The sequence below is a fragment of the Oncorhynchus keta genome, chromosome 37 (assembly GCF_023373465.1).
Source record: "Oncorhynchus keta strain PuntledgeMale-10-30-2019 chromosome 37, Oket_V2, whole genome shotgun sequence".
Taxonomy (NCBI): domain Eukaryota; kingdom Metazoa; phylum Chordata; class Actinopteri; order Salmoniformes; family Salmonidae; genus Oncorhynchus; species Oncorhynchus keta.
The window spans coordinates 26,956,176-26,977,775 of NC_068457.1; the positions used below are offsets into that span (position 1 = coordinate 26,956,176).

General features: G+C 42.2%; 1 protein-coding gene and 1 long non-coding RNA gene across 48 annotated transcripts in view; one reads left to right on the forward strand and one right to left on the reverse strand.

The window, feature by feature from the left end:
* Nucleotides 1-21,600, forward strand: part of LOC127916632 (dystrophin-like) — a 351,583-nt gene that overhangs the window by 74,861 nt on the left and 255,122 nt on the right. The window contains exon 7 of the mRNA XM_052498942.1: nt 8,381-8,499. Coding sequence (XP_052354902.1) covers nt 8,381-8,499 — 119 coding nt within the window. The remainder of the gene's footprint in view (nt 1-8,380; nt 8,500-21,600) is intronic.
* LOC127916807 (uncharacterized) lies at nt 9,481-11,387 on the reverse strand. 47 transcript variants are annotated; one of them, XR_008096149.1, is made up of 6 exons: nt 10,938-11,387; nt 10,862-10,899; nt 10,748-10,823; nt 10,482-10,519; nt 9,952-10,331; nt 9,481-9,875 (listed from the first exon to the last, which is right to left on the reverse strand). It is a non-coding gene; the product is annotated as an uncharacterized LOC127916807 (long non-coding RNA). The 47 variants fall into 47 exon arrangements; XR_008096148.1 differs by lacking the exon at nt 10,482-10,519 and adding an exon at nt 10,634-10,671; XR_008096131.1 differs by having other exon boundaries at nt 10,482-10,671.

The following is a 21,600-nucleotide window of genomic DNA, read 5'->3' on the forward strand; positions in this document are numbered from 1 at the left end:
GTATCAACACATAATACATCACCTTCTGTATCAACACATAATACATCACCCTCTGTATCAACACCACTAACACATAATACATCACCCGCTGTACTAACACATAATACATCACCCTCTGTATCAACACATAATACATCACCTTCTGTATCAACACATAATACATCACCCTCTGTATCAACACCACTAACACATAATACATCACCCGCTGTACTAACACATAATACATCACCCGCTATATCAACACATAATACATCACCCTCTGTATCAACACATAATACATCACCCTCTGTATCAACACCACTAACACATAATACATCACCCGCTGTACTAACACATAATACATCACCATCTGTATCAACATATCAACACATAATACATCACCATCTGTATCAACACATAATACATCACCCCCTGTACTAACACATAATACATCACCCTCTGTATCAACACATAATACATCACCCACTGTATCAACACCACTAACACATAATACATCACCCGCTGTACTAACACATAATACATCACCCGCTGTATCAACACATAATACATCACCCTCTGTATCAACACATAATACATCACCCACTGTATCAACACCACTAACACATAATACATCACCCCCTGTACTAACACATAATACATCACCCTCTGTATCAACACATAATACATCACCTGCTGTATCAACACATAATACATCACCCGCTGTATCAACACATAATACATCACCCTCTGTATCAACACATAATACATCACCCTCTGTATCAACACCACTAACACATAATACATCACCCTCTGTATCAACACATAATACATCACCCTCTGTATCAACACATAATACATCACCCTCTGTATCAACACATAATACATCACCCTCTGTATCAACACATAATACATCACCCTCTGTATCAACACCACTAACACATAATACATCACCCTCTGTATCAACACATAATACATCACCCTCTGTATCAACACATAATACATCACCCTCTGTATCAACACATAATACATCACCCACTGTATCAACACCACTAACACATAATACATCACCCGCTGTACTAACACATAATACATCACCATCTGTATCAACATATCAACACATAATACATCACCCTCTGTATCAACACATAATACATCACCCTCTGTATCAACACATAATACATCACCCTCTGTATCAACACCACTAACACATAATACATCACCCGCTGTATCAACACCACTAACACATAATACATCACCCTCTGTATCAACACATAATACATCACCCTCTGTATCAACACATAATACATCACCCTCTGTATCAACACATAATACATCACCCTCTGTATCAACACATAATACATCACCCTCTGTATCAACACATAATACATCACCCTCTGTATCAACACATAATACATCACCCGCTGTATCAACACATAATACATCACCCTCTGTATCAACACCACTAACACATAATACATCACCCTCTGTATCAACACCACTAACACATAATACATCACCCTCTGTATCAACATATCAACACATAATACATCACCGTCTGTATCAACACATAATACATCACCCGCTGTATCAACACATAATACATCACCCTCTGTATCAACACATAATACATCACCCACTGTATCAACACCACTAACACATAATACATCACCCGCTGTATCAACACATAATACATCACCCCCTGTACTAACACATAATACATCACCCTCTGTATCAACACATAATACATCACCCACTGTATCAACACCACTAACACATAATACATCACCCGCTGTACTAACACATAATACATCACCCCCTGTATCAACACATAATACATCACCCGCTGTATCAACACATAATACATCACCCTCTGTATCAACACCACTAACACATAATACATCACCCTCTGTATCAACACATAATACATCACCCGCTGTACCAACACCACTAGCACATAATACATCACCCTCTGTATCAACACATAATACATCACCCTCTGTATCAACACATAATACATCACCCTCTGTATCAACACATAATACATCACCCTCTGTATCAACACATAATACATCACCCTCTGTATCAACACCACTAGCACATAATACATCACCCTCTGTATCAACACATAATACATCACCCTCTGTATCAACACATAATACATCACCCTCTGTATCAACACCACTAACACATAATACATCACCCTCTGTATCAACACCACTAACACATAATACATCACCATCTGTATCAACATACTAACACATAATACATCACCATCTGTATCAACACATAATACATCACCTGCTGTATCAACACATAATACATCACCCGCTGTATCAACACCACTAACACATAATACATCACCCTCTGTATCAACACCACTAACACATAATACATCACCCTCTGTATCAACACATAATACATCACCCTCTGTATCAACACATAATACATCACCCTCTGTATCAACACATAATACATCACCCTCTGTATCAACACATAATACATCACCCTCTGTATCAACACATAATACATCACCCTCTGTATCAACACATAATACATCACCCGCTGTATCAACACATAATACATCACCCTCTGTATCAACACCACTAACACATAATACATCACCCTCTGTATCAACACATAATACATCACCCTCTGTATCAACACCACTAGCACATAATACATCACCCTCTGTATCAACACATAATACATCACCCGCTGTATCAACACATAATACATCACCCTCTGTATCAACACCACTAACACATAATACATCACCCTCTGTATCAACACATAATACATCACCCTCTGTATCAACACCACTAACACATAATACATCACCCTCTGTACTAACACCAGTCACACATAATACCTCACCCTCTGTACTAACACCAGTCACACATAATACCTCACCCTCTGTACTAACACCAGTCACACATAATACCTCACCCTCTGTACTAACACCAGTCACACATAATACATCACCCTCTGTACTAACACCAGTCACACATAATACCTCACCCTCTGTACTAACACCAGTCACACATAATACCTCACCCTCTGTACTAACACCAGTCACACATAATACATCACCCTCTTTACTAACACCAGTCACACATAATACATCACCCTCTGTACTAACACCAGTCACACATAATACATCACCCTCTGTACTAACACCAGTCACACATAATACATCACCCTCTTTACTAACACCAGTCACACATAATACCTCACCCTCTGTACTAACACCAGTCACACATAATACCTCACCCTCTGTACTAACACCAGTCACACATAATACATCACCCTCTTTACTAACACCAGTCACACATAATACCTCACCCTCTGTACTAACACCAGTCACACATAATACATCACCCGCTGTACTAACACCAGTCACACATAATACATCACCTGCTGTACTAACACCAGTCACACATAATACATCACCCGCTGTACTAACACCAGTCACACATAATACATCACCCTCTGTATCAACACCACTAACACATAATACATCACCCTCTGTATCAACACATAATACATCACCATCTGTATCAACACATAATACATCACCATCTGTATCAACACATAATACATCACCCGCTGTATCAACACCACTAACACATAATACATCACCCGCTGTATCAACACATAATACATCACCATCTGTATCAACACATAATACATCACCTTCTGTATCAACACATAATACATCACCCTCTGTATCAACACCACTAACACATAATACATCACCCGCTGTACTAACACATAATACATCACCCTCTGTATCAACACATAATACATCACCTTCTGTATCAACACATAATACATCACCCTCTGTATCAACACCACTAACACATAATACATCACCCGCTGTACTAACACATAATACATCACCCGCTATATCAACACATAATACATCACCCTCTGTATCAACACATAATACATCACCCTCTGTATCAACACCACTAACACATAATACATCACCCGCTGTACTAACACATAATACATCACCATCTGTATCAACATATCAACACATAATACATCACCATCTGTATCAACACATAATACATCACCTTCTGTATCAACACATAATACATCACCATCTGTATCAACACATAATACATCACCCTCTGTATCAACACCACTAACACATAATACATCACCCGCTGTACTAACACATAATACATCACCCGCTGTATCAACACATAATACATCACCCTCTGTATCAACACATAATACATCACCCACTGTATCAACACCACTAACACATAATACATCACCCTCTGTACTAACACATAATACATCACCCTCTGTATCAACACATAATACATCACCCGCTGTACTAACACATAATACATCACCCACTGTATCAACACCACTAACACATAATACATCACCCTCTGTATCAACACATAATACATCACCCTCTGTATCAACACCACTAACACATAATACATCACCCTCTGTATCAACACATAATACATCACCCTCTGTATCAACACATAATACATCACCCTCTGTATCAACACATAATACATCACCCTCTGTATCAACACATAATACATCACCCTCTGTATCAACACCACTAACACATAATACATCACCCTCTGTATCAACACATAATACATCACCCTCTGTATCAACACATAATACATCACCCTCTGTATCAACACATAATACATCACCCACTGTATCAACACCACTAACACATAATACATCACCCTCTGTATCAACACATAATACATCACCCTCTGTATCAACACATAATACATCACCCTCTGTATCAACACATAATACATCACCTGCTGTATCAACACATAATACATCACCCGCTGTATCAACACCACTAACACATAATACATCACCCGCTGTATCAACACCACTAACACATAATACATCACCCTCTGTATCAACACATAATACATCACCCTCTGTATCAACACATAATACATCACCCTCTGTATCAACACATAATACATCACCCTCTGTATCAACACATAATACATCACCCTCTGTATCAACACATAATACATCACCCTCTGTATCAACACATAATACATCACCCTCTGTATCAACACATAATACATCACCCTCTGTATCAACACCACTAACACATAATACATCACCCTCTGTATCAACACCACTAACACATAATACATCACCCTCTGTACTAACACATAATACATCACCCTCTGTATCAACATATCAACACATAATACATCACCTTCTGTATCAACACATAATACATCACCTGCTGTATCAACACATAATACATCACCATCTGTATCAACACATAATACATCACCCTCTGTATCAACACCACTAACACATAATACATCACCCGCTGTACTAACACATAATACATCACCCGCTGTATCAACACATAATACATCACCCTCTGTATCAACACATAATACATCACCCACTGTATCAACACCACTAACACATAATACATCACCCTCTGTACTAACACATAATACATCACCATCTGTATCAACACCACTAACACATAATACATCACCTGCTGTATCAACACATAATACATCACCCGCTGTATCAACACCACTAACACATAATACATCACCCTCTGTATCAACACATAATACATCACCCTCTGTATCAACACCACTAACACATAATACATCACCCTCTGTATCAACACATAATACATCACCCTCTGTATCAACACATAATACATCACCCTCTGTATCAACACATAATACATCACCCTCTGTATCAACACATAATACATCACCCTCTGTATCAACACCACTAACACATAATACATCACCCTCTGTATCAACACATAATACATCACCCTCTGTATCAACACATAATACATCACCCTCTGTATCAACACATAATACATCACCCACTGTATCAACACCACTAACACATAATACATCACCCTCTGTACTAACACATAATACATCACCATCTGTATCAACACCACTAACACATAATACATCACCATCTGTATCAACACATAATACATCACCTGCTGTATCAACACATAATACATCACCCACTGTATCAACACCACTAACACATAATACATCACCCGCTGTATCAACACCACTAACACATAATACATCACCCTCTGTATCAACACATAATACATCACCCTCTGTATCAACACATAATACATCACCCTCTGTATCAACACATAATACATCACCCTCTGTATCAACACATAATACATCACCCTCTGTATCAACACATAATACATCACCCTCTGTATCAACACATAATACATCACCCGCTGTATCAACACATAATACATCACCCTCTGTATCAACACCACTAACACATAATACATCACCCTCTGTATCAACACATAATACATCACCCTCTGTATCAACACCACTAACACATAATACATCACCCTCTGTATCAACACATAATACATCACCCTCTGTATCAACACATAATACATCACCCTCTGTATCAACACATAATACATCACCCTCTGTATCAACACCACTAACACATAATACATCACCCTCTGTATCAACACATAATACATCACCCTCTGTATCAACACATAATACATCACCCGCTGTATCAACACATAATACATCACCCGCTGTATCAACACATAATACATCACCCTCTGTATCAACACATAATACATCACCCTCTGTATCAACACATAATACATCACCCTCTGTATCAACACCACTAACACATAATACATCACCCGCTGTATCAACACATAATACATCACCCTCTGTATCAACACCAGTCACACATAATACATCACCTGCTGTACTAACACCAGTCACACATAATACATCACCCTCTGTACTAACACCAGTCACACATAATACATCACCCGCTGTACTAACACCAGTCACACATAATACATCACCCGCTGTACTAACACCAGTCACACATAATACATCACCTGCTGTACTAACACCAGTCACACATAATACATCACCCTCTGTACTAACACCAGTCACACATAATACATCACCCTCTGTACTAACACCAGTCACACATAATACATCACCCGCTGTACTAACACCAGTCACACATAATACATCACCCTCTGTATCAACACCAGTCACACATAATACATCACCTGCTGTACTAACACCAGTCACACATAATACATCACCCTCTGTACTAACACCAGTCACACATAATACATCACCCTCTGTATCAACACCACTAACACATAATACATCACCCCCTGTACTAACACATAATACATCACCCTCTGTATCAACACATAATACATCACCCGCTGTACTAACACATAATACATCACCCTCTGTATCAACACATAATACATCACCCTCTGTATCAACACATAATACATCACCCTCTGTATCAACACATAATACATCACCCCCTGTACTAACACATAATACATCACCCTCTGTATCAACACATAATACATCACCCGCTGTACTAACACATAATACATCACCCGCTGTACTAACACATAATACATCTCTATAGATGGGTGGGTTGTGTGTGTATGCAGGTGTGTGTGTAAAACGTAGGGCAAAAACAAACTAATGTCCAGGCCTTACTTCATTGGGCCTTAAGTCTAGATCCAAAACGATTCTTAACAGCTTCTACACCCAAGAGATAAGACTCCTGAAGAGTTCATCAAATGGCCACCCAGACTATCTGCATTGTCGTCCCCTCCACCCTCTCTGTTGTGCTGTTGCTACTCTCTGTTTATTATCTATGCACTGTCACTTTAACTCTACCTACATGTACATATTACCTCAATTACCTCCACTAAGCGGTGCCCCTGCACATTGACTCTGTACCGGTACCTCCTGTTTATAGGCAAGAGCCTGTCAGTAAGCGTTTCACTGTAAGGTCTACTACACCTGTTGTATTCGGAGCACGTGACAAATGACATTTGATTTGAATTGGGAGCTCTCTTAACATCTGTTTTCTGGTTCCTTTATAGACCTGCAGAGTTTCACTAACTGCTCTCCCAAGGCAGCAGGCCTGAGATACAGAATCATTGTTAAACTCATCAGAATACTTGGTAGTGGACACACCATCCTTTCCTGATAGAGAAAATCAACTTTTCATTAGTTTTCACTATGTTAAATCTTAATCAGTCGAGTCAGGTCAGAGACATTCATCCATAACACTCATCCACAGGTCGCGGGTCAGATGTTAGCTCTCAAATTCCTCAGTGGGTTATCCTTATTTTATCTGGCTCAAGGCAAGATTGTAAATTTGTGTCTGACCTCAGAACAGGATTCAATAAGAAAAACTCTAATCTACCCAGTCATCATCCAATCAGCTCTTCTACTCCTTTACCTGTTGGCATTTAGTCTGGAACAGAGTGGTCTGATTGGCTAGAGGATGTTTAGAGGATGAATCTGATTCTGGCTCATTCTGTTCCTGCCCCCTGCAGGCCCGAGCTGTTTGATTGGAGCATTGTGGAGAAGCAGAAGAGTGCCATGGAGAGATTGGATCACGCCTTCAGCAAGGCTGAGCAAACCCTGGGCATAGACAGACTGCTGGACGCTGAGGGTAAGATTCCTGACCCCTAACGCAGACCCTGACCCCTAACCCAGACCCTAAACCTGACCCCTAACCCAGACCCTGACCCATAACCCAGACCCTAACCCCTAACCCAGACCCTAACCCTGACCCCTAACTCAGACCCTGACCCCTAACTCAGACCCTAACCCTGGCCCCTAACCCTGACCCCTAACCCAGATCCCTAACCATGACCACTAACCCAGACCCTGACCCCTAACCGAGACCCTAAGCCTGACCCCTAACCCAGACCCTGACCCCTAACCCAGACCCTAAACCTGACCCCTAACCCAGACCCTAAACTAGACCCTAACCCAGACCCTAACCCCTAACCCAGACCCTAACCCAGACCCCTAACTCAGACCCTGACCCCTAACTCAGACCCTAACCATGGCCCCTAACCCTGACCCCTAACCCAGACCCCTAACCCTGACCCCTAACCCTAACCCTGGCCCCTAACCCAGACCCTAACCCTGACCCCTAACCCAGACCCTAACCCTGACCCCTAACCCAGACCCTAACCCTGACCCCTAACCCAGACCCTGACCCCTAACCCAGACCCTAAGCCTGACCCCTAACCCAGACCCTAACCCTGGCTCCTAACCCAGACCCTGGCCCCTAATCCAGACCCTAAGCCTGACCTCTAACCCTTCAGTAAGGCGGAGCGACCCCTGGGCACAGACTGCTGGACGCTGAGAGGAAGAGACTTCTGTATGGAGACAGTATATAATATAATGTCATCTGAAACCCCTCGGCATCTTCTTACTACGACATTGATCCAGAAGCCCATATGATGTCAGTATGGGGCCGTATTTACAGTCTTCACTTGGGCTCAAAAGTGAGGAATAGTTACAGTATTATCCTGTGCTGTTGTTTAAGCCAGTGAATCTCACCGTCGTCACGTCGGCGTGATTTAGGACTTCCAATCCCTTTTAAAACCTTTTACTGCAGTGGGTTAAATCAGGGCCAATCAGACTGTTTCTTGGTCGTCTTAAACAAATCTACTTTGTAACAACAGTATCCACCTCACACACATGGTTATGGGTTTAACAACAGTATCCACCTCACACACATGGTTATGGGTTTAACAACAGTATCTACCTCACACACATGGTTATGGGTTTAACAACAGTATCCACCTCACACACATGGTTATGGGTTTAACAACAGTATCCACCTCACACACATGGTTATGGGTTTAACAACAGTATCCACCTCACACACATGGTTATGGGTTTAACAACAGTATCCACCTCACACACATGGTTATGGGTTTAACAACAGTATCCACCTCACACACATGGTTATGGGTTTAACAACAGTATCCACCTCACACACATGGTTATGGGTTTAACAACAGTATCCACCTCACACACATGGTTATGGGTTTAACAACAGTATCTACCTCACACACATGGTTATGGGCTTAACAACAGTATCTACCTCACACACATGGTTATGGGTTTAACAACAGTATCCACCTCACACACATGGTTATGGGTTTAACAACAGTATCCACCTCACACACATGGTTATGGGCTTAACAACAGTATCCACCTCACACACATGGTTATGGGTTTAACAACAGTATCCACCTCACACACATGGTTATGGGTTTAACAACAGTATCCACCTCACACACATGGTTATGGGTTTAACAACAGTATCCACCTCACACACATGGTTATGGGTTTAACAACAGTATCTACCTCACACACATGGTTATGGGTTTAACAACAGTATCTACCTCACACACATGGTTATGGGTTTAACAACAGTATCTACCTCACACACATGGTTATGGGTTTAACAACAGTATCCACCTCACACACATGGTTATGGGTTTAACAACATTATCCACCTCACACATGGTTATGGGTTTAACAACAGTATCTACCTCACACACATGGTTATGGGTTTAACAACAGTATCCACCTCACACACATGGTTATGGGTTTAACAACAATATCCACCTCACACACATGGTTATGGGTTTAACAACAGTATCTACCTCACACACATGGTTATGGGTTTAACAACAGTATCCACCTCACACACATGGTTATGGGTTTAACAACAGTATCTACCTCACACACATGGTTATGGGTTTAACAACAGTATCTACCTCACACACATGGTTATGGGTTTAACAACAGTATCTACCTCACACACATGGTTATGGGTTTAACAACAGTATCCACCTCACACACATGGTTATGGGTTTAACAACATTATCCACCTCACACACATGGTTATGGGTTTAACAACAGTATCTACCTCACACACATGGTTATGGGTTTAACAACAGTATCCACCTGACACACATGGTTATGGGTTTAACAACAGTATCCACCTCACACACATGGTTATGGGTTTAACAACAGTATCTACCTCACACACATGGTTATGGGCTTAACAACAGTATCTACCTCACACACATGGTTATGGGTTTAACAACAGTATCCACCTCACACACATGGTTATGGGTTTAACAACAGTATCCACCTCACACACATGGTTATGGGTTTAACAACAGTATCCACCTCACACACATGGTTATGGGTTTAACAACAGTATCTACCTCACACACATGGTTATGGGTTTAACAACAGTATCCACCTCACACACATGGTTATGGGTTTAACAACAGTATCCACCTCACACACATGGTTATGGGTTTAACATAAGAAGACACCTGTATCATGTCAGATATAGAGTTGAAATATCTTTAAATTTTGAGTTTTCATCCCAACATTACACTTCATATACATCACAGAAGACTGAAATATAACTAAGCCGTTTGACATAGAAACCCATGATTCCACATCAGGGTGATTTGGTCATTTGACTACAGGAAAGGATACACTTCGTATGTTTGGGCTACAGAACATTGGATCATCTAACGGAGGCTGAGTTAGAGCTGTGTTTGTGAGAGAAAAAAGTCTGTTGAGTCAGATTGGTTTGAGCTACAAACTATTTAAAGCGATCTCTGAAAAGCTGAGGCTCTCAGGGACACCCCCGTGTGACATGTTTAGGTCTATGACCTCACAAGCTACAGAAGAGTCGCTAGAAGGTTCTTCTACATAGCAGATCATAGGACATAGTGTCTCTAATACTGTAAGGGGTTCTTCTACATAGCAGATCATAGGACATAGTGTCTCTAATACTGTAAGGGGTTCTTCTACATAGCAGATCATAGGACATAGTCTCTAATACTGTAAGGGGTTCTTCTACATAGCAGATCATAGGACATAGTGTCTCTAATACTGTAAGGGGTTCTTCTACATAGCAGATCATAGGACATAGTGTCTCTAATACTGTAAGGGGTTCTTCCACATAGCAGATCATAGGACATAGTGTCTCTAATACTGTAAGGGGTTCTTCCACATAGATTAGGACATAGTCTCTAATACTGTAAGGGGTTCTTCTACATAGCAGATCATAGGACATAGTGTCTCTAATACTGTAAGGGGTTCTTCTACATAGCAGATCATAGGACATAGTGTCTCTAATACTGTAAGGGGTTCTTCTACATAGCAGATCATAGGACATAGTGTCTCTAATACTGTAAGGGGTTCTTCTACATAGCAGATCATAGGACATAGTGTCTCTAATACTGTAAGGGGTTCTTCTACATAGCAGATCATAGGACATAGTCTCTAATACTGTAAGGGGTTCTTCTACATAGCAGATCATAGGACATAGTGTCTCTAATACTGTAAGGGGTTCTTCTACATAGCAGATCATAGGACATAGTCTCTAATACTGTAAGGGGTTATTCTACATAGCAGATCATAGGACATAGTCTCTAATACTGTAAGGGGTTCTTCCACATAGCAGATCATAGGACATAGTGTCTCTAATACTGTAATGGGTTATTCTACATAGCAGATCATAGGACATAGTGTCTCTAATACTGTAATGGGTTCTTCTACATAGCAGATCATAGGACATAGTGTCTCTAATACTGTAAGGGGTTCTTCCACATAGATCATAGGACATAGTCTCTAATACTGTAAGGGGTTCTTCCACATAGCAGATCATAGGACATAGTGTCTCTAATACTGTAAGGGGTTCTTCCACATAGCAGATCATAGGACATAGTGTCTAATAATGTAAGGGGTTCTTCCACATAGCAGATCATAGGACATAGTGTCTCTAATACTGTAAGGGGTTCTTCTACATAGCAGATCATAGGACATAGTGTCTCTAATACTGTAAGGGGTTCTTCCACATAGCAGATCATAGGACATAGTGTCTCTAATACTGTAAGGAGTTCTTCTACATAGCAGATCATAGGACATAGTCTCTAATACTGTAAGGGGTTATTCTACATAGCAGATCATAGGACATAGTCTCTAATACTGTAAGGGGTTCTTCTACATAGCAGATCATAGGACATAGTGTCTCTAATACTGTAAGGGGTTCTTCCACATAGCAGATCATAGGACATAGTGTCTCTAATACTGTAAGGGGTTCTTCTACATAGCAGATCATAGGACATAGTGTCTCTAATACTGTAAGGGGTTCTTCTACATAGCAGATCATAGGACATAGTCTCTAATACTGTAAGGGGTTCTTCCACATAGCAGATCATAGGACATAGTGTCTCTAATACTGTAAGGGGTTCTTCTACATAGCAGATCATAGGACATAGTCTCTAATACTGTAAGGGGTTCTTCTACATAGATCATAGGAAACCCCAGGACATAGTGTCTCTAATACTGTAAGGGGTTCTTCTACATAGCAGATCATAGGACATAGTGTCTCTAATACTGTAAGGGGTTCTTCTACATAGCAGATCATAGGATCATAGTGTCTCTAATACTGTAAGGGTTCTTCTACATAGACCATAGGATCATAGTGTCTATAATACTGTAAGGGTTCTTCTACATAGATCATAGGACATAGTCTCTAATACTGTAAGGGGTTCTTCTACATAGATCATAGTGTCTCTAACACTGTAAGGGGTTCTTCTACATAGATCATAGGAAACCCCAGGACACAGTGTCTCTAATACTGTAAGGGGTTCTTCTACATAGATCATAGTGTCTCTAACACTGTAAGGGGTTCTTCTACATAGATCATAGGAAACCCCAGGACACAGTGTCTCTAATACTGTAAGGGGTTCTTCTACATAGATCATAGGATCATAGTGTCTCTAATACTGTAAGGGGTTCTTCTACATAGATCATAGTGTCTCTAATACTGTAAGGGGTTCTTCTACATAGATCATAGGATCATAGAGTCTATAATACTGTAAGGGGTTCTTCTACATAGATCATAGGATCATAGTGTCTATAATACTGTAAGGGGTTCTTCTACATAGATCATAGGAAACCCCAGGACATAGTGTCTCTAATACTGTAAGGGGTTCTTCTACATAGATCATAGGAAACCCCAGGACATAGTGTCTATAATACTGTAAGGGGTTCTTCTACATAGATCATAGGATCATAGAGTCTATAATACTGTAAGGGGTTCTTCTACATAGATCATAGTGTCTATAATACTGTAAGGGGTTCTTCTACATAGATCATAGGAAACCCCAGGACATAGTGTCTCTAATACTGTAAGGGGTTCTTCTACATAGATCATAGGATCATAGAGTCTATAATACTGTAAGGGGTTCTTCTACATAGATCATAGGAAACCCCAGGACATAGTGTCTATAATACTGTAAGGGGTTCTTCTACATAGATCATAGGATCATAGAGTCTATAATACTGTAAGGGGTTCTTCTACATAGATCATAGGAAACCCCAGGACAACTGGTTTTTGCTTTGGTGGACCTTATGTTTTGTATTGGCATTTGTCAATAAAACGCATGAATACAACTGTTTATTTATTTATTTAGTTGACTCTTTGCAAACTGGAATCCATATATCCCGAGGCTGCATTCATTGTAGCTGGGGATTTTAACAAGGCTAATCGTGAAAACAATACTCCCTAAATTGTATCAGCATATCGATTGCGCAACCAGGGCTGGTAAAACCCTGGATCATTGTTAGTCAAATTTTCGCGATGCATATAAGGCCCTCCCCTACCCTCCTTTCGGAAAAGCTGACCACGACTCCATTTTGTTGCTCCCTGCCTACAGACAGAAACTAAAACAAGAAGCTCCCACGCTGAGGTCTGTTCAACGCTGGTCCGACCAAGCTGACTCCACACTTCATGACTGCTTCCATCACGTGGACTGGGATATGTTTCATATTGTTTCCAACAACAACATTGACGAATACGCTGATTCGATGAGCGAGTTCATTAGAAAGTGCATTGACGATGTATTTCCCATAGCAACGATTAAAACATTCCCAAACCAGAAACCGTGGATTGATGGCAGCATTTGCGTGAAACTGAAAGCCCGAACCACTGCTTCTAACCAGGGCAAGGTGACTGGTAACATGACCAAATAAAAACAGTGTAGCTATTCCCTCCGCAAGGCAATCAAACAAGCTAAGCGTCAGTTTAGAGACAAAGTAGAGTCACAATTCAACGGCTCAGACACAAGAGGCATGTGGCAGGGTCTACAGTCAATCACGGACTACAAGAAGAAAACCAGCCCCGTCACGGACCAGGATGTCTTGCTCCCAGACAGACTAAATAACTTTTTTGCCCGCTTTGAGGACAATACAGTGCCACTGACATGGCCCGCAACCAAAACCTGCGGACTCTCCTTCACTGCAGCCGACGTGAGTAAAACATTTAAACGTGCTAACCCTCACAAGGCTGGAGGCCCAGACGGCATCCCCAGCCGCATCCTCAGAGCATGCGCAGACCAGCTGGCTGGTGTGTTCACGGACATATTTAATCAATCCTTATCCCAGTCTGCTGTTCCCACATGCTTCAAGAGGGCCACCATTGTCCCTGTTCCCAAGAAAGCTAAGGTAACTAAGCTAAACGACTACCGCCCCATAGCACTCACTTCCGTCATCATGAAGTGCTTTGAGAGACTAGTCAAGGACCATATCACCTCCACCCTACCTGACACCCTAGACCCACTCCAATTTGCTTACCGCCCAAATAGGTCCATAGACGATGCAATCTCAACCACACTGCACACTGCCTAACCCATTTGGACAAGAGGAATACCTATGTGTGAATGCTGTTCATCGACTACAGCTCGGCATTTAACACCATAGTGCCCTCCAAGCTCGTCTTCAAGCTCGAGACCCTGGGTCTCGACCGCGCCCTTTGAAACTGAGTACTGGACTTCCTGACGGGCTGCCCCCAGGTGGTGAGGGTAGGTAACAACATCTCCACCCCGCTGATCCTCAACACTGGGGCCCCACAAGGGTGCGTTCTGAGCCCTCTCCTGTACTCCCTGTTCACCCACGACTGCGTGGCCATGCACGCCTCCAACTCAATCATCAAGTTTGCGGACGACACTACAGTGGTAGGCTTGATTACCAACAATGACTAGACGGCCTACAGGGAGGAGGTGAGGGACCTCAGAGTGTGGTGTCAGGAAAATAACCTCACACTCAACGTCAACAAAACAAAGGAGATGATTGTGGACTTCAGGAAACAGCAGAGGGAGCACCCCCCTATCCACATCGATGGGACAGTAGTGGAGAGGGTAGTAAGTTTTAAGTTCCTCGGCGTACACATCACGGACAAACTGAATTGGTCCACCCACACAGACAGCGTTGTGAAGAAGGCGCAGCAGCATCTCTTCAAACTCAGGAGGCTGAAGAAATTCGGCTTGTCACCAAAAGCACTCACAAACTTATACATGTGTATCACCGCCTGTACATATGTATCACCGCCTGGTACGGCAACTGCTCCGCCCACAACCGTAAGGCTCTCCAGAGGGTAGGCTGCTGCCAACACACTGACTCAAGTCCAGCCACTTTAATAATGGGAATTGATGGAAATTGATGTAAAATATATCACTAGCCACTTTAAACAATGCTACTTAATATAATGTTTACATACCCTACATTACTCATCTCATATGTATATGTATATACTGTACTCTTATCATCTACTGCATCTTTATGTAACATGTATCACTAGCCACTTTAAACTATGACACTTTGTTTATATACCCTACATTACTCATCTCATATGTATATACTGTACTCTATACCATCTACTGCATCTTGCCTATGCCGTTCTGTACCATCACTCATTCATATATCTTTATGTACATATTCTTTATCCCTTTACACTTGTGTGTATAAGACAGTAGTTCTGGAATTTTTAGGTTAGATTACTCGTTGGTTATTACTGCATTGTCGGTACTAGAAGCACAAGCATTTCGCTACACTCGCATTAACATCTGCTAACCATGTGTATGTGACAAATACATTTGATTTGATTTGATGTGAAATAGTTTTGTGTTCTACTTGTAGCCCTGGTTGTCCTGAAAATACAATGTTAAAACACTTCATTGTGAGAATAAATATAAGGGCTGGACGTGCAGATCAATGAAAGTCAGATCAATGAGAAGCTGATTTTGCTGTGGCCTTGGGATTGGTAGGGTTAATAAACAGCACTGTGTTAGTGTGTAAACAGGCCTAAGCAGGACATGACTTAGCAGGGTGGTGTTGAGGCATGGTGTTGAGGCATGGTGTTGAGGCATGGTGTTAGGTCCATGGTGTTAGGTCCATGGTGTTAGGTCCATGGTGTCAGGTCCATGGTGTTGAGGCATGGTGTTGAGGCATGGTGTTAGGTCCATGGTGTTGAGGCATGGTGTTAGGTCCATGGTGTTAGGTCCATGGTGTTAGGTCCATGGTGTTAGGTCCATGGTGTTAGGTCCCTGGTGTTGAGGCATGGTGTTGAGGCATGGTGTTAGGTCCATGGAGTTAGGTCCATGGTGGTGTTGAGGCATGGTGTTAGGTCCATGGTGTTAGGTCCATGGTGTTGAGGCATGGTGTTAGGTCCATGGTGTTGAGGCATGGTGTTGAGGCATGGTGTTAGGTCCATGGTGTTAGGTCCATGGTGTTAGGTCCATGGTGTTAGGTCCATGGTGGTGTTGAGGCATGGTGTTAGGTCCATGGTACCACAGTATATTGTGCACTGTGGCGTAGTCCCATGGTCCAGTATGAATTAGTATTCAGTGGACAGATTGTCATCTGCCCCGTCCTAATCAATTATGACACTGGTGTCATGCTCTCATTGAGACGTTAAATAGTCCCAATCACAGAGTGCTAACTATACACCAATGGAATATGGTGGAGCAGAATGCTGATTGGCTACGGCCTAGTAGATTCTGGTCACCTTGGCGATGAAAAGAGATAATCTGGGAGATATGAATTGCATTAATAACTGGGCTTATTGAGGATGTTATGATTGGTGATGTCATTGTTATGCCCTGCCCAGTCATGTAATGATTGGTGATGTCATTGTTATGCCCTGCCCAGTCATGTAATGATTGGTGATGTCATTGTTATGCCCTGCCCAGTCATGTTATGATTGGTGATGTCATTGTTATGCCCTGCCCATTCATGTTATGATTGGAGATTGTGATGTTATGCCCAGTCATGTTATGATTGGTGATTGTGATGTTATGCTCTGCCCAGTCATGTTATGATTGGTGATGTCATTGTTATGCCCTGCCCAGTCATGTTATAATTGGTGATGTCATTGGTATGCCCTGCCCATTCATGTTATGATTGGTGATTGTGATGTTATGTCCAGTCATGTTATGATTGGTGATTGTGATGTTATGCCCAGTCATGTTATGATTGGTGATTGTGATGTTATGCCCAGTCATGTTATGATTGGTGATTGTGATATCTGAGGGTGGTATGTTTCTGATGTTATGATATAACCACAGCTGTTTGAATAATAACAGGGGGCTACATTGCTACTAATGATAGTGCAGTAACATGCTAGCTGTTCCCATAGACTTCCAGTCGTTGAACCAAGGAAGATCCATTTCAAAGAGGCGGAAATATAAATATATACAGATTTAAAATTACATCATTTTTTGCAGCAGTGGCAACAATTTAGTAGCGGAGGGCCACCGCTGCTAGATGAATATAGGGGAAACACTGGCTTCTTATTTCTAGTTGATAGAACTGTTGTGGTTGAGTGATGCGTCATCCTATATCATCCCACTATAGGAGTGGGAGTTGTATCTCCCTCTTATTTCTAGTTGATATAACTGTTGTGGTTGAGTGATACGTCATCCTATATCATCCCACTATAGGAGTGGGAGTTGTATCTCCCTCTTATTTCTAGTTGATATAACTGTTGTGGTTGAGTGATGCGTCATCCTATATCATCCCACTATAGGAGTGGGAGTTGTATCTCCCTCTTATTTCTAGTTGATATAACTGTTGTGGTTGAGTGATACGTCATCCTATATCATCCCACTATAGGAGTGGGAGTTGTATCTCCCTCTTATTTCTAGTTGATAGAACTGTTGTGGTTGAGTGATGCGTCATCCTATATCATCCCACTATAGGAGTAGGAGTTGTATCTCCCTCTTATTTCTAGTTGATATAACTGTTGTGGTTGAGTGATACGTCATCCTATATCATCCCACTATAGGAGTGGGAGTTGTATCTCCCTCTTATTTCTAGTTGATATAACTGTTGTGGTTGAGTGATACGTCATCCTATATCATCCCACTATAGGAGTGGGAGTTGTATCTCCCTCTTATTTCTAGTTGATATAACTGTTGTGGTTGAGTGATACGTCATCCTATATCATCCCACTATAGGAGTAGGAGTTGTATCTCCCTCTTATTTCTAGTTGATATAACTGTTGTGGTTGAGTGATACGTCATCCTATATCATCCCACTATAGGAGTGGGAGTTGTATCTCCCTCTTATTTCTAGGAATCTAGGTGATATATTTGTCCCATGTGGTCATGTGATATACAGTATGTTGCTTCTGTTAGCTGTGTGAAATATATCAGTCCTCCTCCTCCTGCGTGGCTATTTGATATAGCCCACCCTAGTGGTTTGGTGATATATCATTGCCTGGTGGCTCCCAGTGTGTGTGTGTGTGCGTCTTGTGCTAGTGTGTGTGTGTTGTGTGTGTGTGTGTGTGTGTGTGTGTGTGTGTGTGTGTGTATCTGTCTTGTGTGTGTGTGTGTGTGTGTTGTGTGTGTGTGTGTGTGTGTGTGTGTGTGTGTGTGTGTGTGTGTGTGTGTGTGTGTGTGTGTGTGTGCGTGTGTGTGCGTGCGTGCATGCGTATAGGTGTGTGTGATTCCTCTTATTGCTCTGGTGGCAGTGTGTGTGATATGTGATGCTCTCAATGTGATCTGTCTCTCTTATCTCAGTTATTATCAGAGAGACAGATCTGTTGTGGTTACAGTCAGGGACGCACACTGCCCTCACTACATCCTCGTTTGTCCTCAGCGAGAGACAGAGAGGGAAGGAGAAAGTGACAGGGGAAGGGAGAGATCTCCCTCTTAGAGGAGAGAGAGAGAGAGATTCCAGAGATAGGAGAGAGTTGTATCTCCCTCTTATTTCTAGTTGAGTTGAGAGAGAGAGACGTCAGAGAGAGAGAGAGAGAGAGAGAGAGAGTGATAGAGAGAGTTGAGAGAGAGAGAGAGAGTGATATACAGTAAGTTGCTTCTGGGGGGTTGTAGTCCTCCTCCTCCCCTGCGGGCACAGAGAGAAAGAGTGAGGGTTGATGAGGCTGAGGGATGTTGTGGTGATGTCTGTCTGTCTGTCTACTGAACAGACTGAATCAGCACAGAGAGAGAGGGGGTGAGTGTAGGGGCACAGAGAGAGGGGGTGAGTGTAGGGGCACAGAGAGAGGGGGTGAGTGTAGGGGCACAGAGAGAAAGAGTGAGGGTTGATGAGGCTGAGGGATGTTGTGGTGATGTCTGTCTGTCTGTCTGTCTGTCTACTGAACAGACTGAATCAGCACAGAGAGAGAGGGGAGAGTGTAGGGGCACAGAGAGAGAGGGGTGAGTGTAGGGGCACAGAGAGAGAGGGGGTGAGTGTAGGGGCACAGAGAGAAAGAGTGAGGGTTGATGAGGCTGAGGGATGTTGTGTGATGTCTGTCTGTCTGTCTGTCTGTCTGTCTACTGAACAGACTGAATCAGCACAGAGCCAGTTGGAGCTGCAGCTGAGGCATTCATTAACATGGCTAGCTACCTCACACTCCGATGGGAGACTATAAAGACAAGGTGCATCCTAAATAGGGCCCTGGTCTAAAGTAGTGCACTATATAGGGAATAGGGCCCTGGTCTAAAGTAGTGCACTATATAGGGAATATGGCCCTGGTCTAAAGTAGTGCACTATATAGGGAATAGGGCCCTGGTCTAAAGTAGTGCACTATATAGGGAATAGGGTATTAGTTGGGTTATGTCCTAAATGGCACCCTATTCCCTATATAGTGCACTACTTTTGACCACGACCCACATATTGACTCACTCAGAAGTAGTTCACTATATTTGGAGTAAAGCATAATTTCAGACGTACCCCTTGTGTGATTCTACCTCAGCATCAACTAAACTGCACTCTCTCTCCTTCTACCAACCACTTATCTTCCCTCTGGGCTCAACACACCACCCTGCCATCCATCAGTTTCTATGGTTCCCATTATTCTGGTCTCCAGTTACCTCTGTGTGATGGATTAGGTGAGGGGGGGGTTGAGTCTTTTCAAAGTACCACTGAAGCCTTTAATTTGAGTGTTTTCAGATAGTGTGGGTGGACTATTTTTTTGGCAAAGCGCTCCAGGCGTCTCAAGTGGAAAATAGTTCAACTTTTGTGCAGTAACAGTGCTGGGAAAACGGCGGTGTGATCGATGACTCTGGCATCAATTACTCTGCTCTTTATTAACTGCTGTGCCATCCATTACAGTGGCTGGTGGATACGGTCTTAATGAAGGCAGATGTGGCTGTAGTCTAGCAGCATGTCAGACAGCTAAAACTCACACACAGCTCTGTATAGATGATACATTGTTTTCTATCGCAATGATGTGTCCCTCTGAACATCATCATGACTACAGAGGAAGAGAGGATGAGAGGGAAATAGAGAGAGGGAGAAGGAGAGGTAGAGAGGGGAGTGGTGGAGAGGTATTGTAGAGAAGGAGAGAGAGGACGAGGTAGAGAGAAAGGTAGAGAGGAGATGAGAGGTATTGTAGAGATGGAGAGGAGGAGGAGGTAGAGAGAGAGAGGTA